Below are 22607 nucleotides of genomic sequence, written 5' to 3' on the forward strand. Positions count from 1 at the left end.
GCGTGTGCGCGTGTGTGTGTGTGTGTGTGCGTACATGAGCGCCAGGCGCTTTTCCATTCTCACTGACCTGAAAAGTTCTGTTAATGCTGGATCCACAGGCACTGAGGGAGAAGCAGAGAGACGGAGAGAATCATTATGAAACGGCACCGGCTCCAGCTGAACACACAAGCCATAACACACATAAAGGGAACCTGCTGAAATGTTGATCTCTGTGACTTCTCGTCTGCGTAGGTTTGCCATAAAATAAATTAACCGTGAAACACTTGAAACACTTAAAGCTGGAAACGTGGGAATTAGTCAGTCAGCGTCTAATAAATTTTTTTTTATTTTGATGTTAAAAAATATATTTTCATTATTTCTGTTCACAAATACAAATGTATTGTGTTTAATCTTTTTAAATGGCTTAGATTAAATAACTTTGCATATATTAGCATGTACTACATGCTAAATTATACAAGTTTTTTTTCTTCATTTATTGCTTTTAAATATATTTTTCTAATATTTTAATTTTTTTTTTCCCCACACAACAGGTGACAACCACCATCCAATCTATTTATATAACTTTTCAAGGCAAGAGGTTTTGACCACCCACAAGCATAACTTGGTGGCTTACATAAAAGTAGAATTTTGGCAACATTTACTAATTTAGTGAGAAATTTAAGCAAAAGCATTTGATAAAAGACCAGATTTTTCATCTTGGGCACCTCATCTAAGAAGCAATATGCAAATCATCTCATTCAGTTTCAGAAGAGATATGGTGTCATTTGTAATTGACACACATCACAGATGTTTGACGTATAAGAACAAGTCATTTGATCAATAGCAATCCACTGAGCAATCAATGTTGAGGCTGCACACAGACCTCATTTAAATCTTTACATAGCTTTGCCTTAGACCTTGGCATTTTTTTCAAACATTAAATCATTTTGTCTTTGTAATTTCATTTATATGTCATGCATAGAGTACAGATTTTATGTATGTATATATATGAATTGTGGATTGCAAGGATTGTCATACACTTTTATCATGGCAACATACTTTTATTTGTAAAAGTAGAAATGGCACAACACTGTAAGATTATATCTGGATAATTATTGGGGACACAGATTTGCTTGTATTTGTAAAATAAAAATTGACAATACTCGCCATTTAAAAGTGATAGGTTTGTAATTATGACATCAGTCCCTTTATATTCTTGTTTGTTTTTACCTGCCGAATGTTGACTTATTCACATCTATAATTATAATCCAGAACAGATTTGAATGTCAAATAAATGTTGACTTTTAGACCAAAAAGCAGGTGCAATTTGGTCTTAAATGTACAACCACAGTCAATATTTTGCTTAAACACATACTGTCTACACCTCCAAACCAAAAAGGAGTTATAGTATTTATAAAAGTAAAATTTCAGTGAATGTCAGTCACGATGTTCTAAATCAGGGTTGACACTTCTAAACAATGTCTACATTGAACCAGGATGAGGAAAAGATCCAAGCTGTCAACTGTGTTTTACAAGACTAACATCTCCTCCCATTGAACTAACTGTCTGTACAGGTATCATGCTGAGTTGATATTTGCCATTTTTGATAATTGAAAAGTATTTTGTGTTGTAATTTTGCCCTTACAATACAGTATGTTATTCTTGTAATTTTGTACGTGTTAACCATGCCTGACTTACGTAACACTTTGCTGATGTTACACCTGAATTCCCCCACAGTGGGAAAGTAAAGGATATTTATTTTCTTCTAAGTCCGTAAGTTCACGTATGCCCGTACTCGTTGGAAATTAAGGTTAAAATTAATTATATTAAATGCAACTTTTTCATGATATCCAAAGGGCATCTTTATGGTAAGAGCACAACTCATATTTCAGTGAGTTAATTGCCAAGGGAAATAGCCTGAGTGTAAGTCAATTTGCAGTCATGTGTGGCAGTTTGGTTGGAGGACATGTGTAGTGATGAACAGCTGCGATTTATTTACTCATTTTTTTTCTTTGCAAATACAAATTCAACTCTATACCTCATTATATCAAGGAGGCATTTTGTTGTCGATAAACAACCATCTCAACTCAACTCAAATTTTCAATGGCACTTTAGATGAAACAAATGTGCTGCTTCAGCTGCCAGTAGAAATTGAATATTTGGACATTACTTTTGACTAAATATTGTACAGAAGTCACAATGTCATATCTAAAGTGTGGCCTTGAAAATTAAGGAACATTTAGTCATGTTTCTATGGGAAGTTATACAGCTTAACACAAGAAAGGAAACACTGTAGCTTACATACTCCAAAACGACCTGTAACATCAGCATACTTTATGAGCCAACATCTTGCTGGAGGAGTGCATAACTTTTGAAATTTTCATAACATTTTTAGAATTTAAACGTATCTTTTTGTTGTTGTTTGTTTTCCCCTTTTGGGAAACAATGTTAGGTACTTCAACACAGGTATTAAAAGATGAAGCAAGAGGAGCATCATCTCAGCTTGTTAGAGTGGACTGAGCAGCCTTTTAATGTTTCATTTAATTTTATTCACTTAGAAAATAAATGTCCTCAGCTTTGTCAACAACGTAAAAGGGAGCCATTGTTTTGTGAACTGAAAATGAGAGGCATCTACTCAATGAAACCCTCCCGTTTATTCCGATTTGTGGTGCGTGCCACTGCGATTCCTGCCAATGTTTTATTTTTGAACAAGGCGTTGAGAAGGTGGACTTCTGTTGCTGCTAGATACATATAAAGCGAAGATAGAGGAGGAGTGAACCAGCGAGAGAAAGCAACTGGAGTGTAACTGCTCAGGATCTGCGTGTCTGTGTGCATATACGTGTTTGTGTTGGGAGAGTGAAGGTCACCCTGAATAGAGGTGTGTGTTTCTGTGTGTATCTGTGCAGATACCTTTGGAGCGTGTGCGATGGCGCTTATCGTCTGCATCCACCTCCATCTGCAAAAAAGGCACAAACAAGCTGTTCAACACAACAGACAGACCGGTGAAATTATCTTTAATTTGGATACATGTTCTCTCAGGTTCAGAGTGCTATTTCCACCCTGTCAGGCATTTCAGTTAGCACCTGATGTGCCAGAAGGTTTCATGTAGATGACTGATGGGCAGCATTAGTGTGAATGATTAAAGTGATTTAGAGACTGCACAGTCAATTTTTCTTATTTTATTTTCTTACTGGATAGATGTAACCCGAAAAGCCTCTTTGCGTGAGCCCATCTGATGAATTGACATGAACCCAGCATGCATTAGATAGGATTCCATGTAGCCTGTAGCTGCAGACCACATTACATCCCAGATCTTACTAATTTAAGGTATTTACGTTAACAAGTAAAAAGGTGCAAGATACTTAACTCAAACAAGTAAATTTAGGCAAAATAAATGTGCCAGCAACCATTTCAAAACAGAATTTTAATAATTATAGATTTTATTTACAATGCCCTGTTTATCTTGAGATTGCAAAGGGTTACATACATAAAACAAGCAATTATAATTTCAACCCTATTCAAAGTGTAAATACCAAATACATCCTCCCAATATTTAAAAGTACCTATGCTTACTGCAGCGAACTTTTCCATATTCTGTCAAGTTACTAAATACTTAGTTTTCAAGCTTATGTTATCCCATAAACCTGAGTCCTTCAGAGAGCCGCTGGATTCAAACTGACTTTAAATTAAACTCGAATGGACTCTAATAAGTAGATCACTTCTGAAGGCAACTGGTTGTATTTGCAGTTATCCACTAACTGCATACCACACTCGTCATATTTTTATTTGAAGAAGTGCAAACCAATTTAACATATGCACAACTTTGTTGTTCTGTCACATAAAGTCACAATAAACACATTGAACGTTTGGTTTTAACATAAGAAAATGGGGAAAATGTCAGGGTTGAACAAAGATTTTGCGGGTTGAGCTACATTACAGATCCCACAGCATGATCAAGAAGATGTCCTTAGCTTATATGTAACCTTAATTCGTTGAGGTCATTCTTGGCAAATCACATATCATTTAAACAGAATGTGTTCCCTTTTATTCTAAAAATGAATTTAAAGGTTTTGTAAAAGTCTTTTAAATCTAAAAATGTTTTCTTGAAACCATCAATACCACCGGGTGCCAAAACGTCTCTCTTTCACTCAAAAAGTATCAGCTTCTCTCCAAGAGGTCAATAAATGATTCCCCAAAGTCTCTGTGGTGTCATTAGTAAGATCCAATCCTTCTGATCGACAAGCCAGCCTTCTTTTAAATATACTTCTCCATTTAAGTATATTGACCTCCAGTGTCCCAGTGGAGACGTTTTGGAAATGACTGGCCCAGCTGAGATGTGTCTTCTCTCACAGCTTTCTTGAGGAAGCAAGCGCTCTAGAGATCTCTTGCTTCTGACTATTATGTGACGAAGTATTCTGGCTAATTTCAAAGTGACATTTTTTTTAGAGTCCATTTTCAACACACAATTTTTCCAAGGTTTTTTATAATTTTTTTTTCCTTGTTGCTTTTTTAGCTTTCAATATCTGTTATGCTGAAGTGATGAAATTTGAAACAGCTTTTAGTAATCTTTACATTAAGGTAGGTGGAGGTAGGAATCTTCTTTCTTCTGAGGATACATACATTGCCTGCTCTTCGAAAACATGTTTATTGTCTGAGAAATAGCTCAAGATAACTTAAATCACTCTACGTAGTTATGAAGTTACAGGCTTAGGCTGCTGGAGGACACAATATCCACTTTTTCTCACTCTGCTACATTCTCCTACTACTCCCCAATGTTTAATTACAAGTGTTATTTCAGCTTTCAGCTGTATGTTCTGTCTCTGCTTTCTTTCTTCAGAAAAGCTAAATCGTGTCTAGTGCTCTGTTTAGTTGTGCTACCTTCCTGAAGTAGGACATCAGTAGTGCTATTTTTTATTCAACAAGTATGGAAACCAGCATATAGCATATTTACCTGGCTATGTTTCTGTCCAAGAAAATGCCACTGAAAGAGCTACTACTGCCTTTAATATTTTAACATTGACATTATGTTAAAGAAAAGTGCTTCTTTTGTATATGCTTTGTCTGTTCAAACCCCCAGACTGATGGCCGTTCACTCAGTCAGGTTCTGCTGGGGTTTCCTCCTGTTCAATAGGAGCTTTTCCTATCCACTGTCGCTACATGCATGCTCATTATGGCCTGTAAATGTCTTGTACTTGTATGGTGCTCCAAAGTACTTCACACTACATTCAGTCGTTCCCGATTCACCCACACATTCACACACTGATAATGGCAAGTTACTGAATAGTAGCCTCGGCCGCCCTGAGGCAGTCTTACTGTATGAGGGATGACAAAGTAAATGTATCACAATGTATGTTATCGTCTGTCACTACATTTGACGAGTGAGTGCTTAAGTGCGTCATTTGATGCAATCTGCAGAGATTACTTAGATTTATTTTTTTTTTTACAGTTCAAATAAATTTATTTGTAATGTCTGTAATGTCTGTACTTAACTTGTAATCTGTCTGTAATATCATGGATGCTTTTTTGTATCCATGATATCAAACCACTAAAATTGCTTTCACTTCACCACAGCTTTTTAGGATCAACCTGAAGACGCTAAAATGATTTTGATGAAAATGTATTCTTACCAATAATTTTGTCAATTTATATTATATTTCACATTTTTCATTCCAGATACAAATTACTTCTTTTTTTGTATCTGGATCTAAGGGCTTTATAATGCTGTAATTATATGATGCAAGAGCATCATATAATTACAGTGACTATGTTTCTTATGCGGCCTGTGATTACAATGATTGAATTGCCAGGGGTGAATTATTTTTTTCTTGGAAATTACTCAAAATCAACATAAATTCCACAGAGACTCATATTTTGCCAGAACTGATGAGCTGACTAATAGATAAGTTTGGGAATTGCCTTCAAAATCTTCACTGTTAACCCTATTCCAAAAAGGCTCAAGGATATGTTTAATGAATATTCACATTTTACCATTTTTCTTATTTTTTGGTTGAAATAATGCCAAAAATATTTATTGTGAATTTTATTTGGCCTCTTTTGTTCTAGTGTCCCAATAAATTTTGAGACTGTTTTGTATATTCATTTGGCAGTTGTGTTGATTTTTCCTCTAAAAACTGGTTTATGACCCAGAACGTTCAAGCTGTTTTTACACCAGAGTAAGCATTTTCCTGACATCTTTTACAGCTATCAGACCTACATATCTCTTTCCTATATAGCTTTATCACCTCAACAACAGATCATAAATTGCGAAGGAACTTGAATGCCAATGAACATTCTTCTGTTATTTCCAGATGCCTCTAAATATTCATGCTTGCCAGGATTGGAAGATGACGGGGGCCGTGTTTGGGTGTCTCTTTTTATTCAACATGATTTATTAACAGCATGCTTGCTTTACTGTAGAGCCTCTCAGTACTAATGGTGTGTTTCTTTATGAATGCCTATAAATGTTTCAACGGGAGAAAAGTAAAAAGATGAAACACAAAGATAGCTTATAAATCTTCTCAGTGTAGAAAAGAAGGAAGCAACATATGGGATTTTGGTTATGGCAAAGAATCCATAGATGAGGAAGTGAAACACGCATTTTAGCCATTTCTACATATAATGTACAGTTAAGGAGTAAAACAAATTTCACAATGACTTTCAATATTATTGTGGGTTAAAATAAGTAAATCCCATTATTCAATAGTTTAAACTATTGCCTGTATTAACATGAAGACTTAATCTGTCTCTCAAAATATGGCCTAGACATTTTTGAGTCTACTTTTTGTAGTAAAATTGCTTCAGGTCAGTGATATTTTATTTGGCATTTGTTTCTGCGACAGCATTTTAATCAGGTCGAGGTTTGGACTTTGACTGGGCTACTGATAACATGATGTTTCGTTTTGTTTTTCTTTCTTAGTCATTGTGTCCTACATTTTTACATTGGCTCTAGAAAAATCTAGTATACATAGGAGTTTGTGATAGATTCAATAACTGCAAAATATCCAGAATATGAGGATGTAAAACAAACCAAACTCTGTGAATCCCAAGTACTATGCCATGCTGGTTTCTTCCCAGTCAAGGTACTGTGGGAAACATATTTTATCTGTCTTGTGATTTCCTTTAGATGTACAATTGCAGATCAAAATAAAGATGCTACATACATTAGAGAGGAAACATCCTTTCTCCAGAAAGCCATTCCAAACAAGCCATTTTTTCAGCCTTTTTCCATCTGAGCTTTAACCTTTTGCATGCTAACTGATGCATGTTGCGATTAAGATAGAGTTCTTGGGTTTCTTGCTATTTTCCTCAACACTATGTACTTTGACCTTGGAGAGGTAGCTGTTTTGAATGTATACCTCTTGTGAAAAAAATCTGTTATGCTGTTGAATGATGGACTTCAACATTGTTTGTTCCAGTTCAAGAACATTTAAAATCCTCCTTTAGGAAAAAAAACATTCCAGTGGGGTGGAGAGATCATGCCTTTATAGCATTTATTATGTCACAGAACAAAAAAAAATCTGTTTCAATGTGATGCAACTCTTTTAAAGCTCTGTTTTATTACCAGGATCACTTGTGACACATTATAGGAAGATAAAATGTTGCTTTAATTAAATTTTTCCTAATTAAGTAAATTAAATGATCAAGCAGCGCCCTTCATTAAAAAAAAAAAAAAAGAATGACAATGTTATAGCTGTATGTCAAACCTTTGCTACAAATGGTAAATAAAAGGCAACAGCTGCGTTTTAAAAGAGAAACGTGTTAGTAAATGACTACTGATCTAAGAAAACATCTACTTTATCTGATGGTCTTGAAGGGTAGTCCAAAGGGAGAATTCATAGTGTGGAAAATTTAATTTTGTGAATTACTGCTCCATTTTCAAAATAAATCAAGGATAAAGTAGAACATGTTGAAGAGGAACATTATGATGTGCTTCGCTTGCCATCCTCCAAACTTATCTGTTCCTGATCAGATTCAGCGATCAACAGCTGCCAGCTGGCTGAAGCCGAGGCTTAGAAATGTTTTTCCAGACATCAGTGGCTCACATCACAGCGGAGATGTATTGGTATTAACTCCGGTTTTGCTTCATGTACATTGATGTTCCTCGACACTTGACTTGGCAGCCGATTAATATAACAAGGAGAAAAGAGAAGAATCTAAGAGAAGACTTTAAGTCAGCTGCAAGATTTGAACATATTAGCTGTTGGTTTTAACCATTAAGAACTGATGCGACATTTGGGTTCAACAGTTGCTAGGAATTGAATGAATTAAAATGAAAAGGAGGTAAAAATAAATAAATAAATAGTCTAAGCTTTTAGACACAAGAACAAGATTTGCTTTGGATTTAAATAAAAATGTAACAAGTCCACAGTCACATACCAGTTCTGATTTTTGTAACCAAGTCTTTAACATGGCATCCAGCTGAATAGTTGAAAACAGCAGCACCAAATTCTTCGCCTCCACTTTCCCGTCAGAGCTGAGCCCAGGAAACCCGCAGGCCTCTGACGTACCGCACGCCACTGTGGCTCACCGTATGTCGCAGCCCTTCATACCCTGTCTGGCTTTTACGGTCTCTTAGGACCCCATGAAAAAATGTCACAGCTGTAATGAAGGTTAGTGTGCTTATTGAGGATTAGTTGAGGCCCGCTCCTTCCCCCATCTGTGTCTCAATTAGACCCCCTGGATCAATGGCTTTATATTCCGAGACAAATAAACACACAGTTATGTTGATCCCACAGCTTCAAGAGTCATAGAGATGATCGAACCTGTACCATTTTGCATGTTTCTCACAATGAGCTTTGGCTGTTTTTCTACATTTTGGTAAACATAAATAAATAAATAAATAAATAAATAAATAAATAAATAAATAAATAAATAAATAAATAAATAAATAAATAAATAAATAAATAAATAAATAAATAGAATAATTTATTTATTTATAAGGTAATAAATGAAAAAATATTATTTTGTAGAAAAAGAAAAAACTTTGGCCAATTTTCTACATTTTGGTAAAAATAAATAAAATAACCACCCCTTTTGAAAAAATGTTTTAGGCAAAAACAAATAAATAATTAAATAAATAAATAGATAAAGGCAAAAAATGACTAGGGCCATTATTTTTGAAAGAGGATCAAGAATACATTATAAAATAAATAAAAGCCTGGTATTAATTTATTGTGAAGAGTTTTCGAAAACATACTTTTTTAAATTACATTTGACTTAAGCAATCATCAGTCTATTCTTTCAATGGGATTATTTACCTTTTCATTCCCTCCTCTTCAGTTCTTTAAACCTGCAGCAAACAGGATTTTAAAAAACTCCAGGACGATATATTCAACTTGACTTTTTAGTTTTTACAATGGTCAGAATGTCGTTACAAGTTTTAAATTTGCATACGTATATATTTTTTCTTCCATAAAGTCATATCATGTAGTTAATGTTTCAGAAAGATTTTTCACTTTCTAGAGACTCATATAAAGCCTCTGCTCTAACTTTAAAAAGTGTCGTGTAGAGGGAGGTAAAATAAACTTTTGATTCCACAGAGATACTGCAAACAGCAGCTGTTTAAATAGCGTGTGTGTTTGCACTGATCGAAGACTGCATCAATAGAAAGTAAAATGTAAATTAAAATGGCTTCGCTTGTTATTAGTAGGTCTTCACCGTTTGCGCGGAATATCTTCAATAAAAAGTTTTTTTTATTTTGATCGAAAAGAATGGATTTTTACAACAAATAAAACTTTTTTATTATTATTGCAATATGTTGCATGGTAGAAGTATTTCCTATTGGGTAATGAGGGAGTTGGGACTCTCAGACATCAGTCTTAGCAAGTTGTGTCATTGTCAGTTTTTGGGAGAACGTGCTTCAGTCATGTGGCTCCCAGCTCCACCTTAAGTCACACACATGCTCACATTCACAGGCTGGCTGCTGTTCTGCACAGAGCTGCAGTGCAAAGCTGCACAGGCATTATCGAATTTCACTTCAAACACATATTTACACCATGCATCGTGTAGTGACAGCAAACACGTGTGCCTGAGCGATGCTAAGTGCATCTGAATTAGTGTGAAGGGTTGTGGCGATAGCATCTGAGTGGCTGCTGAGCGAGAAAGAGGGTGAAAGTGACGGAGGCAGACGGGCCAAAATTTGGCACTGATTCCGAAATACTGTGGAAAATGGCTGTGGTTGGCTGGGGAAGGGCAGCTGTGCAGCACTCAGAAGCGGTTAGAGCGAGAGAAGCTGTGATTTGAGCACAATAAAACTATTTATCAGCTGGCCTGGCGATGCCGAAATGCAGCTGTAGTGAAGGCTTTTCTCCACAGAATGCATAGGGGTCCTTCCACAAGTGTTTACATCAGTTTTTCCACATTTGTCCTGCAACAACCACAAACTTCAGTGTACTGTGCTTTGTAGGAACTTTATGTGATACACCAACACAAAGTGGCCCAGTTGTGAAGTGGAAAGAAAATGATACAAGCTCAGCTTGACTGGAAAGAGAGCATCTGTGAAGAGCACAGATTGTTTTTAGAGTCAGAGTTCCCAAACAATCCAGAAGATGTTGTGTTTTTCCTCCTTTATGCCCTCATGTTCTTCTTTCCTAACTACTTTGAGCCATTCCTTCCTTCCTACCTATTATGTTTCTCTTCTTCTTTCATTCCTATTATGTGTCCTTCCCATCCTTCTTTTGATCCTACCTTTTATCCTCCCTTTCCATCTGTCCTTCATAACTTTCTTCCTGTCTTCTTTCAAGGAAGACAGGAACCTTACTAAGAGGTTTCCTTTCTTACTAATGACATTCCTTCCATCCTCCCTGCCTCCACTCTTTTTGTTTCTACTCTTTTCTTATTTCTGTGTTTCTTTACTAGTCATTTCATATATATGAAGCTTGACAGAAGAAAATATCTGTCTAAATAATTCTGGTTGGTGCCGATCTACTTCAGTGGATGTTGATTTTAGAGGGTCTTCGTGTCCGAAAGTGTCACAATGCGTTTGTTAACCAACTTGTTTGTACAGTGTCCTTGGCTGTTCTGAAAGGTGCTTCATATAAAATGTATTGTAATATTATTATTAAATGTTTGGCATTAGGCCATTTTGAACTTTAATTCCCTTTATGAACACTTATAATTTATTTTGACAGAATTCCACTACAAAAACGTATTGAACATCTGTAGAACTCTTTTTTTTTATTTAAAGTCAATCTCGCATTTTTGTGTCGTATCAAATAGTTGTAATCCAACAGGCAGACAAAACAGAACTGATTTGGAGGCTTTATCAAAAAAAGAAATCACATAAAAATTCTAAAAAACAAAAAGTAGAAAAAAAATCAAAATGAATTTTATCAGCAGACCCAAGAGATTCTAGATACACCCTTTCCTCTCACTCAAAGTTTGACAGTTAGTTTCAGGGGGGAGGGGGTGGGGGAGGGTGGGGGAGGGGGGCTAGAACCTTTCGTCAAAATTTTGACAGTTAGTTTCAAGGTGGGTGGTCTTGCGGGGAGGGTAGGGAGGGGCGAGAACCTTTCGTCAAAATTTTGACAGGTAGTGTTTTAGAGAGAAAACAGGTGTTTTGAGGACATTGGGTGTTATGGACAGCGGCAGATGTAAAGGGTGTCGTTGGTTTCTTTCTAAATTAACGCCGACCTATGAACAACTGTGGATAAGCAACTATAATAAATATCCTTAAATCTTCTTCTATATCGGAAATAATTGAACGCATTGTTTTATTTCCTCCAGAATTGGATGCGGCTTGGATCGTCTGTAACGGACTAATATTTATCTTTCACTTTTCCCCAATGTTTAAAGTTTTTTACAGTGCACAACCACACTCCAAGAGTTGCTCCAACATGGTAAATTGTTTTGTTAGCTTTAAAATTAAATTATCTACAGCTTTTGTCTCTGACTTATACGCAGTTTGTTTTTTTTGGCCCAATGATTTCTTTCCCTCCATCCGTTATCTTACATGCTTCAATGTGTTCACCAACAAAATATAGTACACCCGTAGTTGTTAAGGTACCAATACTAAGAACTTATAAATTATCAACGTGAACCATCAGTCTGTATTAAAATATTTATCAAACTAAATGGTCATTCAGGTTTTATATAGTTTTTTTCTCTTCATTCATTGCATGTTGCAGAAATTCAAATATATGATGGCTATCGACCAACAATTCAATCAGTGAATCTTTGCTTTTTTTTTTTTTTTTTTCAAGCAGCCCCTCTCACGGAGACTTACATCTTCTGACATCTGGCCCGGTTTATAATAACATTAGCCAAGTTAGCTGTTGGTACACTTACCTAAAGAATAAATCATGCTCGCTACACAACCAGGCTCCAAAAGTTGGTCACAACATGGTAAATCGTTTTGTTACCTTTAAAATTATCTACAACTTTTTTTTTTTTTTCTTGGTTCTAATGATGCTATCTGTTCAATAATGTTCACTAACAGACAGTACACCTCTTGTTTTTGATAAGCTTATAAATGATCAATGTGAAGTATCAGTACGCATTCAAGAAGATCACATCAGTCAGATTTCATAAAATATTATGATACTCAAAGGAATCAAAATTATAGTTCACAAAATTATATTTTCAGGGAGCTTCGACTGTATGAAAGGAATGATTGAAATATACTATGAAAATATTCTATTTGCAGAATCCTGATAATAAAACTTCAAATGTGAACTGAATAATTAGATTGCAATTAGACACAAAAGAATCAACTGTTAATTAGTAATCATACTATGGAAATGACTAGCAAGATCTGAACAAACAAGAAACTTGACTACCTCAAGAGATTTCACTCGTAACGAACCGTCTGACTTTCTTTAGCCGACTAAATTTAATCTTACCAAATTTTTGCCAATGAGTAAACAGGTACTGAGTTTGAAGCGTGGATCAGATGCCTCCAGCCGTCTGCTAAAGCTAGACTCCGGCCTTCCTCACTGTAAAATAAAACATTCTGCTTAATAAAAGAGTTCAAGTGAACATCACTTAATTCTCATCAACTTGTTGTTTGTACTCATCTTAAACAAGCGGCAGGAACTTTTGGATTTAAAAAATAAAAAAAAAGATGCTTTACAAGTTTATCTATTTAAGTTGAGTCTGCAACAACTAGAATAAAATAAAAAGTAAACTATTTGAAAGTAACGAGGATTTTGGGTGGTAAATGATGAGTTTGAGAATATTGTTTGTCAAAATCACACAATGTAACTACACTGATCTCCCTCAGAAGATGAAAAGACATGGTGACTGAGTTTTAGACACTAGTAGACAGCTCATGCAGCTTTTTACTAAATGGCAGCCCTAAAAGTATATATCTTTAAACTATGAATAAATACGCAGAATTTCATAATTATTTGATCCAGTGGTTATAGAAGTTTGATAATAATGCAATTTGGGGATTGTTATTTCTTAATGTCAGTGTTTCTGCTACTGGAGTGAGACAGTAAGAAGACAAGGAATAGGGTTAAACGAGGATTTAGAAATACAAAGATGATAGTTGTATTTACTGGGAGAAAGACTATGGCTAGTTATCAGGACAGAATGAGACCCGTAAAACTGTGGGGTCCATGCAGTTATCTGCAGTCATCTGCCCCAACAATTTATTACCCTTTAGGAACCATGTCTGGACACAAGGAGCAGGAACATCACAACATCCTTATATCAGATATTTTTCATCCTTCTATTAGTGATTTAAAACTATTTCTAATTTTTGATGCCATACGACAGAAAGCAAAGTTGTGCATGAATGTAAAAGTCAATTATTTTCTTCACCGACAGAAAAGTGTAATGTGTTTATTATGAGTAGGATTAACTGAGCTGAAGGAAAACAAAGGAGAAAATAAATATTCATTGATACAGAAGCGAATCAGCAAATATGAACTTATGAAACTATTGAAACCTTCAAGAATCTTATGTTGTGTACAATATTTAAGAAAATAATACTGAAACCGCACTGATGAATTTCTTTATTTGACTGTTATCTCTAAAATATGTTACTTTTTAGGCTGAACACCAGACACATCTCACCTCTTTCCCACAGTTTTTCACTTAGTCCACGACTGCAGTGGATTTTATAGTCAATTTTAAAAGCCAGCAGAAAGTCTGAAGCGATGGAGGACATTTACGTCAACATGGAGCCTGTTAGACAAACTGCATCTAATCATACAGGTAAGAATAAAGTTTCAAATAAATCTAGTATGTATTTAATTACATTTTGCTAAGGTTCAGGTTTTTGTTAAGGTTCGAGCAGCTCCAAAGAGAGGCTCTGCCTCTGTGTGGTTTTGGGAATCCTGAATGTTTTACTTTTGGCCGAACTCATCGCCATCAGTGTACGCAGTGAGTCTTGTTCTAGTCATCTTAAAGATGAGTACATTTTATGTTACTGTAATAAAAATGTCATCGGCTCTTCTGAAATCAAACTGATCAAATAGCAACGGTTTGGAAAGCGTAAAGCTTGATGACTCAAAGTGTTGCAAAGAGGTGAATCATTACACTGTTACATGTGTTTGATTCATTTTCAACAACGGATGCATTTGCAGCCATTGAGGTTGGCGAACACCCTTATGTCACAAATTTTGACGGGTAGTGGTCTAGAGAAAACAGGTGTTTGAGGACATTAGGTGTTATGGACAGCGGCAGATGTAAAGGTGGGAAGGGGGGGAGTTTTACTGGTATAAATAGGGTTTCAGAATATGGTGCTCTACTCCTGGCTGTGGTCTGGTTCTACTTGCGTCATCATGTTCGAATAGTTAGCTCATTTTATACTTATTTAGAAGTTATTTCATTTCATACTTAGTTCGTAGATAGGTCATTTTAAATTTACTTAGTAGTTAGAAATTTTTATACTTGTTCATGTTTAGTAGTTAGGTCTTTTTATACTTGTTCATGTTTACTGGTTAGTTCATTTTAAACTTAGTTAGTAGTTAGGTCTTTTTATACTTGTTCATGTTTACTGGTTAGTTCATTTTAAACTTAGTTAGTAGTTAGGTCTTTTTATACTTGTTCATGTTTACTGGTTAGTTCATTTTAAACTTAGTTAGTAGTTAGGTCTTTCTATACTTGTTGATGTTTAGTAGTTGATTTTAAACTTAGTTAGTAGTTAGGTATTTTTATACTTGCTCATGTTTACTAGTTAGTTAATTTTATACTCGTTCATGTTTACTAGTTAGTTCATTTTATACTTGTTCATGTTTAGTAGTTGATTTTAAACTTAGTAGTTAGGTCATTTTATACACGTTCATGTTTTGTAGTTATGCCATTTTATGCTTGTTCATATTTACTAGTTAGTTCATTTTATACTTTTTAATGTTTCGTAGTTAGGTCATTTTATACTTGTTCATGTTTAGTAGTTAGTTCATTTTATACTTGTTCATGTTTTGTAGTTATGCCATTTTATACTTGTTCATGTTTAGTAGTTAGGTCAATTTATACTTGTTCATGTTTAGTAGTTAGTTAATTTTAGACTTTTTTAGTAGGTATGTCATTTTATACTTGTTCATGTTTAGTAGTTATGTCATTTTATACTTGTTCATGTTTGGTAGATATGTCATTTTAGACTTTTTTAGTAGGTATGTCATTTTATACTTGTTTATGTTTAGTAGTTAGGTCATTTTATACTTGTTCATGTTTAGTAGTTAGGTCATTTTATACTTGTTCATGTTTAGTAGTTATGCCATTTAATACTTGTTCATGTTTTGTAGATATGTCATATTAAACTTTTTTAGTAGGTATGTCATTTTATACTTGTTCGTGTTTTGTAGATATGTCATTTTACACTAGTTCATGTTTAGTAGTTATGCCATTTATACTTGTTCATGTTTTGTAGTTATGTCATTTTATACTTGTTCATGTTTAGTAGTTAGTTAATTTTAGACTTTTTTAGTAGGTATGTCATTTTATACTTGTTCATGTTTAGTAGTTAGGTCAATTTATACTTGTTCATGTTTAGTAGTTAGTTAATTTTAGACTTTTTTAGTAGGTATGTCATTTTACCCTAGTTCATGTTTAGTAGTTATGCCATTTATACTTGTTCATGTTTAGCAGTTAGGTCATATTAAACTTTTTTAGTAGGTATGTCATTTTATACTCGTTCGTGTTTTGTAGTTATGCCATTTATACTTGTTCATATTTTGTAGATATGTCATTTTACACTAGTTCATGTTTAGTAGTCATGTCATTTTATACTTGTTCATGTTTTGTAGATATGTCATTTTACACTAGTTCATGTTTAGTAGTTATGCCATTTATACTTGTTCATGTTTTGTAGTTATGTCATTTTATACTTGTTCATGTTTTGTAGATATGTCATTTTACACTAGTTCACGTTTTGTAGCTATGCCATTTATACTTGTTCATGTTTAGTAGTCATGTCATTTTATACTTGTTCATGTTTAGTAGTCATGTCATTTTATACTTGTTCATGTTTTGTAGATATGTCATTTTACACTAGTTCACGTTTTGTAGTTATGCCATTTATACTTGTTCATGTTTAGTAGATATGTCATTTTACACTAGTTCACATTTTGTAGTTATGCCATTTATACTTGTTCATGTTTTGTAGATATGTCATTTTATACTTGTTCATGTTTTGTAGATATGTCATTTTACACTAGTTCATGTTTAGTAGTTATGCCATTTATACTTGTTCATGTTTTGTAGTTATGTCATTTTACACTAGTTCATGTTTTGTAGTTAGTTAATTTTAGACTTTTTTAGTAGGTATGTCATTTTATACTTGTTCATGTTTAGTAGTTAGGTCATTTTATACTTGTTCATGTTTAGCAGTTAGGTCATATTAAACTTTTTTAGTAGGTATGTCATTTTATACTTGTTCGTGTTTTGTAGTTATGCCATTTATACTTGTTCATATTTTGTAGATATGTCATTTTACACTAGTTCATGTTTAGTAGTCATGTCATTTTATACTTGTTCATGTTTTGTAGATATGTCATTTTACACTAGTTTATGTTTAGTAGTTATGCCATTTATACTAGTTCATGTTTTGTAGTTATGTCATTTTATACTTGTTCATGTTTTGTAGATATGTCATTTTACACTAGTTCATGTTTAGTAGTTAGGTCAATTTATACTTGTTCATGTTTAGTAGTTATGCCATTTATACTTGTTCATGTTTAGCAGTTAGGTCATATTAAACTTTTTTAGTAGGTATGTCATTTTATACTTGTTCGTGTTTTGTAGTTATGCCATTTATACTTGTTCATATTTTGTAGATATGTCATTTTACACTAGTTCATGTTTAGTAGTCATGTCATTTTATACTTGTTCATGTTTTGTAGATATGTCATTTTACACTAGTTCATGTTTAGTAGTTATGCCATTTATACTTGTTCATGTTTTGTAGATATGTCATTTTATACTTGTTCATGTTTAGTAGTTAGTTCACTTTAAACTTATTAGTTATGTTATACTTGTTAGTGTTTAGTAGTTAGTTAATTTTAAAGTTAGTTAGTAGTTAGGTGTTTTTATACTTGTTCATGTTTAGTAGTTACTTGATTTTAAACATAGTTAGTAGTTATGTCATTTTGTACTTGTTCGTCTTTAGTAGATTGTTCACTTGTCTGACTCACTCTGTACCTTAAAGCACCACCCACTTTAGCTGATTTTTTATTTTTTCACATTTTAATTTTTCTGAGCCAGATTCAGGAGCAAGAATGTTTTCACAAGCTTTTTTTCTCATGACTTTATGCTGATTCTTATGCTTGTTTTTAGACTTTATGTACTGAGAATTATGTTGAACAGGATATTATGACTAGTGTCTTAGAAAATTGCTTCGTAAGTCAAACTTAACATCACGGTTTCTGACAACAGCTTCTTATTATCGCAAGGGGTGACCTATATCTGCTCAGACACCAGGCTATGGTATGTCCATACCAACGGTCCAGACCGTTGGACAAATTGTAACCTTTCTTAATATAATTCAGTTGATTTATATAACACTAATTTACAATAGGTAATCTCGAGACAATTTACAAAAAAGTCATTTCCATTGTACTTAACAGTATAGCAATTTAAATGTATTAAGTCAGTAAAAAAAAAAAAAAGTTATCTGAGTTAAAAATGTAGATTGCATCATGTCATTGACTTGTTATTGACTTGTTTATATGCTTCCCCCTGTTCAGATTACTTTTACCCTGTAATGTCTGATTTGATCTATATTTTCAGGTGAACCCTGTGGAACCAACATGTACATTTGCTGCCTTCTTTTTTTTTTGTTTCTTTATTACTGGACACAATTGGAGTTCCATAAAGTCTCGTAGTAAAAGTCACATTAAGACACAATCAGAACCCCTCGTGCTGAACCAATCCTCAACACAACCATCCTCCAACTTTTGTTTAACATGTCAGAGTTTTAACAAGAAAGAAAAACACAGAGTACAACCGGTAAAATTGTTGCTTTATAAATCACAACAAGTGTACATTTTATCTTTAGGTTTCATGTCAGTGATTCTTGAGAATAGGGACAAAATGGGTTTTAATTTTCCCTTTTTTTTCATTTCTCAACCTTAAGTATGCAAAAATGACAAATGATGTTTTGGTAATGTAAAGATGCCAAGGTGCAGGCTCCCAGTTGCAACATAAAAAAAAAAAATAAAAAAAATACATTTTTAATCGACCTGATCTAGAACGTTGTCATCACCATCTGACAAAAATAAATATAAAATAATTAATTATTTAAAACAAAAAAAAAAACTACAAAAAGTGCGTCTGTCGGAGTTGACACAGAACTGTAGGCGGTGACAAACTAGTGAGTAAAATGAAAAATGTATTTTTTTAATTTTTTTTTATTTATGTTGCAACTGGGAGCCTGCACCTTGGCATCTTTACATTACCAAAACATCGTTTGTCATTTTTGCATACTTAAGGTTGAGAAATGAAAAAAAAGGGAAAATTAAAACCCATTTTGTCCCTATTCTCAAGAATCACTGACATGAAACCTAAAGATAAAATGTACACTTGTTGTGACTTATAAAGCAACAATTTTACCGGTTGTACTCTGTGTTTTTCTTTCTTGTTAAAACTCTGACATGTTAAACAAAAGTTGGAGGATGGTTGTGTTGAGGATTGGTTCAGCACGAGGGGTTCTGATTGTGTCTTAATGTGACTTTTACTACGAGACTTTATGGAACTCCAATTATGTCCAGTAATAAAGAAACAAAAAAAAAAGAAGGCAGCAAATGTACATGTTGGTTCCACAGGGTTCCCCTGAAAATATAGATCAAATCAGACATTACAGGGTAAAAGTAATCTGAACAGGGGGAAGCATATAAACAAGTCAATAACAAGTCAATGACATGATGCAATCTGCATTTTTAACTCAGATAACTTTTTTTTTTTACTGACTTAATACATTTAAATTGCTGTACTGTTAAGTACAATGGAAATGACTTTTTTGTAAATTGTCTCGAGATTACCTATTGTAAATTAGTGTTATATAAATCAACTGAATTGTATTAAGAAAGGTTACAATTTGTCCAACGGACTGGACCGTTGGTATGGACATACCATAGCCTGGTGTCTGAGCAGGTATAGGTCACCCCTTGCGATAATAAGAAGCTGTTGTCAGAAACCGTGATGTTAAGTTTGACTTACGAAGCAATTTTCTAAGACACTAGTCATAATATCCTGTTCAACATAATTCTCAGTACATAAAGTCTAAAAACAAGCATAAGAATCAGCATAAAGTCATGAGAAAAAAAGCTTGTGAAAACATTCTTGCTCCTGAATCTGGCTCAGAAAAATTAAAATGTGAAAAAATAAAAAATCAGCTAAAGTGGGTGGTGCTTTAAGGTACAGAGTGAGTCAGACAAGTGAACAATCTACTAAAGACGAACAAGTACAAAATGACATAACTACTAACTATGTTTAAAATCAAGTAACTACTAAACATGAACAAGTATAAAAACACCTAACTACTAACTAACTTTAAAATTAACTAACTACTAAACACTAACAAGTATAACATAACTAATAAGTTTAAAGTGAACTAACTACTAAACATGAACAAGTATAAAATGACATAACTACAAAACATGAACAAGTATAAATGGCATAACTACTAAACATGAACTAGTGTAAAATGACATATCTACAAAACATGAACAAGTATAAAATGAAATGACTACTAAACATGAACTAGTGTAAAATGACATATCTACAAAATATGACAAAATATAAATGGCATAACTACAAAAAACGAACAAGTATAAAATGACATACCTACTAAAAAAGTTTAATATGACCTAACTGCTAAACATGAACAAGTATAAATGGCATAACTACTAAACATGAACAAGTATAAAATGTAATAACTACTAAACATGAACAAGTGTAAAATGACATATCTACAAAACATGAACAAGTATAAAATGACATAACTACAAAACATGAACAAGTATAAATGGCATAACTACTAAACACGAACTAGTGTAAAATGACATATCTACAAAACATGAACAAGTATAAAATGACATGACTACTAAACATGAACTAGTGTAAAATGACATATCTACAAAATATGAACAAGTATAAATGGCATAACTACAAAACACGAACAAGTATAAAATGACATACCTACTAAAAAAGTTTAATATGACCTAACTGCTAAACATGAACAAGTATAAAATGACCTAACTACTAAACATGAACAAGTATAAAATGACATACCTACTAAAAAAGTCTAAAATTAACTAACTACAAAACATGAACTAGTGTAAAATGACATAACTACAAAACATGAACAAGTATAAATGGCATAACTACTAAACATGAACTAGTGTAAAATGACATATCTACAAAACATGAACAAGTATAAAATGACATATCTACAAAACATGAACAAGTATAAATGGCATAACTACAAAATGTGAACTAGTGTAAAATGACATATCTACTAAACATGAACAAGTATAAATGGCATAACTACAAAACGTGAACTAGTGTAAAATGACATATCTACAAAACATGAACAAGTATAAAATGACATGACTACTAAACATGAACAAGTATAAAATGACATGACTACTAAACATGAACAAGTATAAATGGCATAGCTACAAAACGTGAACTAGTGTAAAATGACATAACTACAAAACATGAACAAGTATAAAATGACATAACTACAAAACATGAACAAGTATAAATGGCATAACTACTAAACATGAACTAGTGTAAAATGACATATCTACAAAACATGAACAAGTATAAAATGACATGACTACTAAACATGAACTAGTGTAAAATGACATATCTACAAAATATGAACAAGTATAAATGGCATAACTACAAAACACGAACGAGTATAAAATGACATACCTACTAAAAAAGTTTAATATGACCTAACTGCTAAACATGAACAAGTATAAATGGCATAACTACTAAACATGAACTAGGGTAAAATGACATACCTACTAAAAAAGTCTAAAATTAACTAACTACTAAACATGAACAAGTATAAAATGACATAACTACTAAACACTAGCAAGTATAAAATGACATACCTACTAAAAAAGTTTAATATGACCTAACTACTAAACATGAACAAGTATAAAATGACATAACTACAAAACATGAACAAGTATAAATGGCATAACTACTAAACATGAACTAGTGTAAAATGACATATCTACAAAACATGAACAAGTATAAAATGACATACCTACTAAAAAAGTTTAATATGACCTAACTACTAAACATGAACAAGTATTAAATGGCATAACTACTAAACATGAACAAGTATAAAATGACCTAACTACTAAACATGAACAAGTATAAAATGACCTAACTACTAAACAAGAACAAGTATAAAATGATATACCTACTAAAAAAGTTTAATATGACATATCTACCAAACATGAACAAGTATAAAATGACATAACTACTAAACATGAACAAGTATAAAATGACATACCTACTAAAAAAGTCTAAAATTAACTAACTACTAAACATGAACAAGTATAAATTGACCTAACTACTAAACATGAACAAGAATAAAATGGCATAACTACAAAACATGAACAAGTATAAAATGAACTAACTACTAAACATGAACAAGTATAAAATGACCTAACTACGAAACATTAAAAAGTATAAAATGAACTAACTAGTAAATATGAACAAGCATAAAATGGCATAACTACAAAACATGAACGTGTATAAAATGACCTAACTACTAAGTTTAAAATCAACTACTAAACATGAACAAGTATAAAATGAACTAACTAGTAAACATGAACAAGTATAAAATTAACTAACTAGTAAACATGAGCAAGTATAAAAATACCTAACTACTAACTAAGTTTAAAATCAACTACTAAACATCAACAAGTATAGAAAGACCTAACTACTAACTAAGTTTAAAATGAACTAACCAGTAAACATGAACAAGTATAAAAAGACCTAACTACTAACTAAGTTTAAAATGAACTAACCAGTTAACATGAACAAGTATAAAAAAGACCTAACTACTAACTAAGTTTAAAATGAACTAACCAGTAAACATGAACAAGTATAAAAAGACCTAACTACTAAACATGAACAAGTATAAAAATTTCTAACTACTAAGTAAATTTAAAATGACCTATCTACGAACTAAGTATGAAATGACCTAACTTCTAAAT

General features: G+C 33.1%; 1 protein-coding gene across 6 annotated transcripts in view; it reads right to left on the reverse strand.

Moving 5' to 3' along the window:
- The window catches only part of myt1lb (myelin transcription factor 1-like, b), a 135913-nt gene that overhangs the window by 68390 nt on the left and 44916 nt on the right, over window positions 1–22607 (reverse strand). For all 6 annotated transcript variants that reach the window (XM_017302503.2, XM_017302504.2, XM_008399628.3 and 3 more), the window contains exons 3-4: window positions 2890–2935; window positions 68–101 (exon numbers count right to left, since the gene is read on the reverse strand). In XM_017302503.2, the coding sequence (XP_017157992.1) occupies window positions 68–101; window positions 2890–2935 (80 nt within the window). The remainder of the gene's footprint in view (window positions 1–67; window positions 102–2889; window positions 2936–22607) is intronic.

This window comes from Poecilia reticulata, chromosome 22 (assembly GCF_904066995.2).
Source record: "Poecilia reticulata chromosome 22, P_reticulata-male-v2, whole genome shotgun sequence".
Taxonomy (NCBI): Eukaryota; Metazoa; Chordata; class Actinopteri; order Cyprinodontiformes; family Poeciliidae; genus Poecilia; species Poecilia reticulata.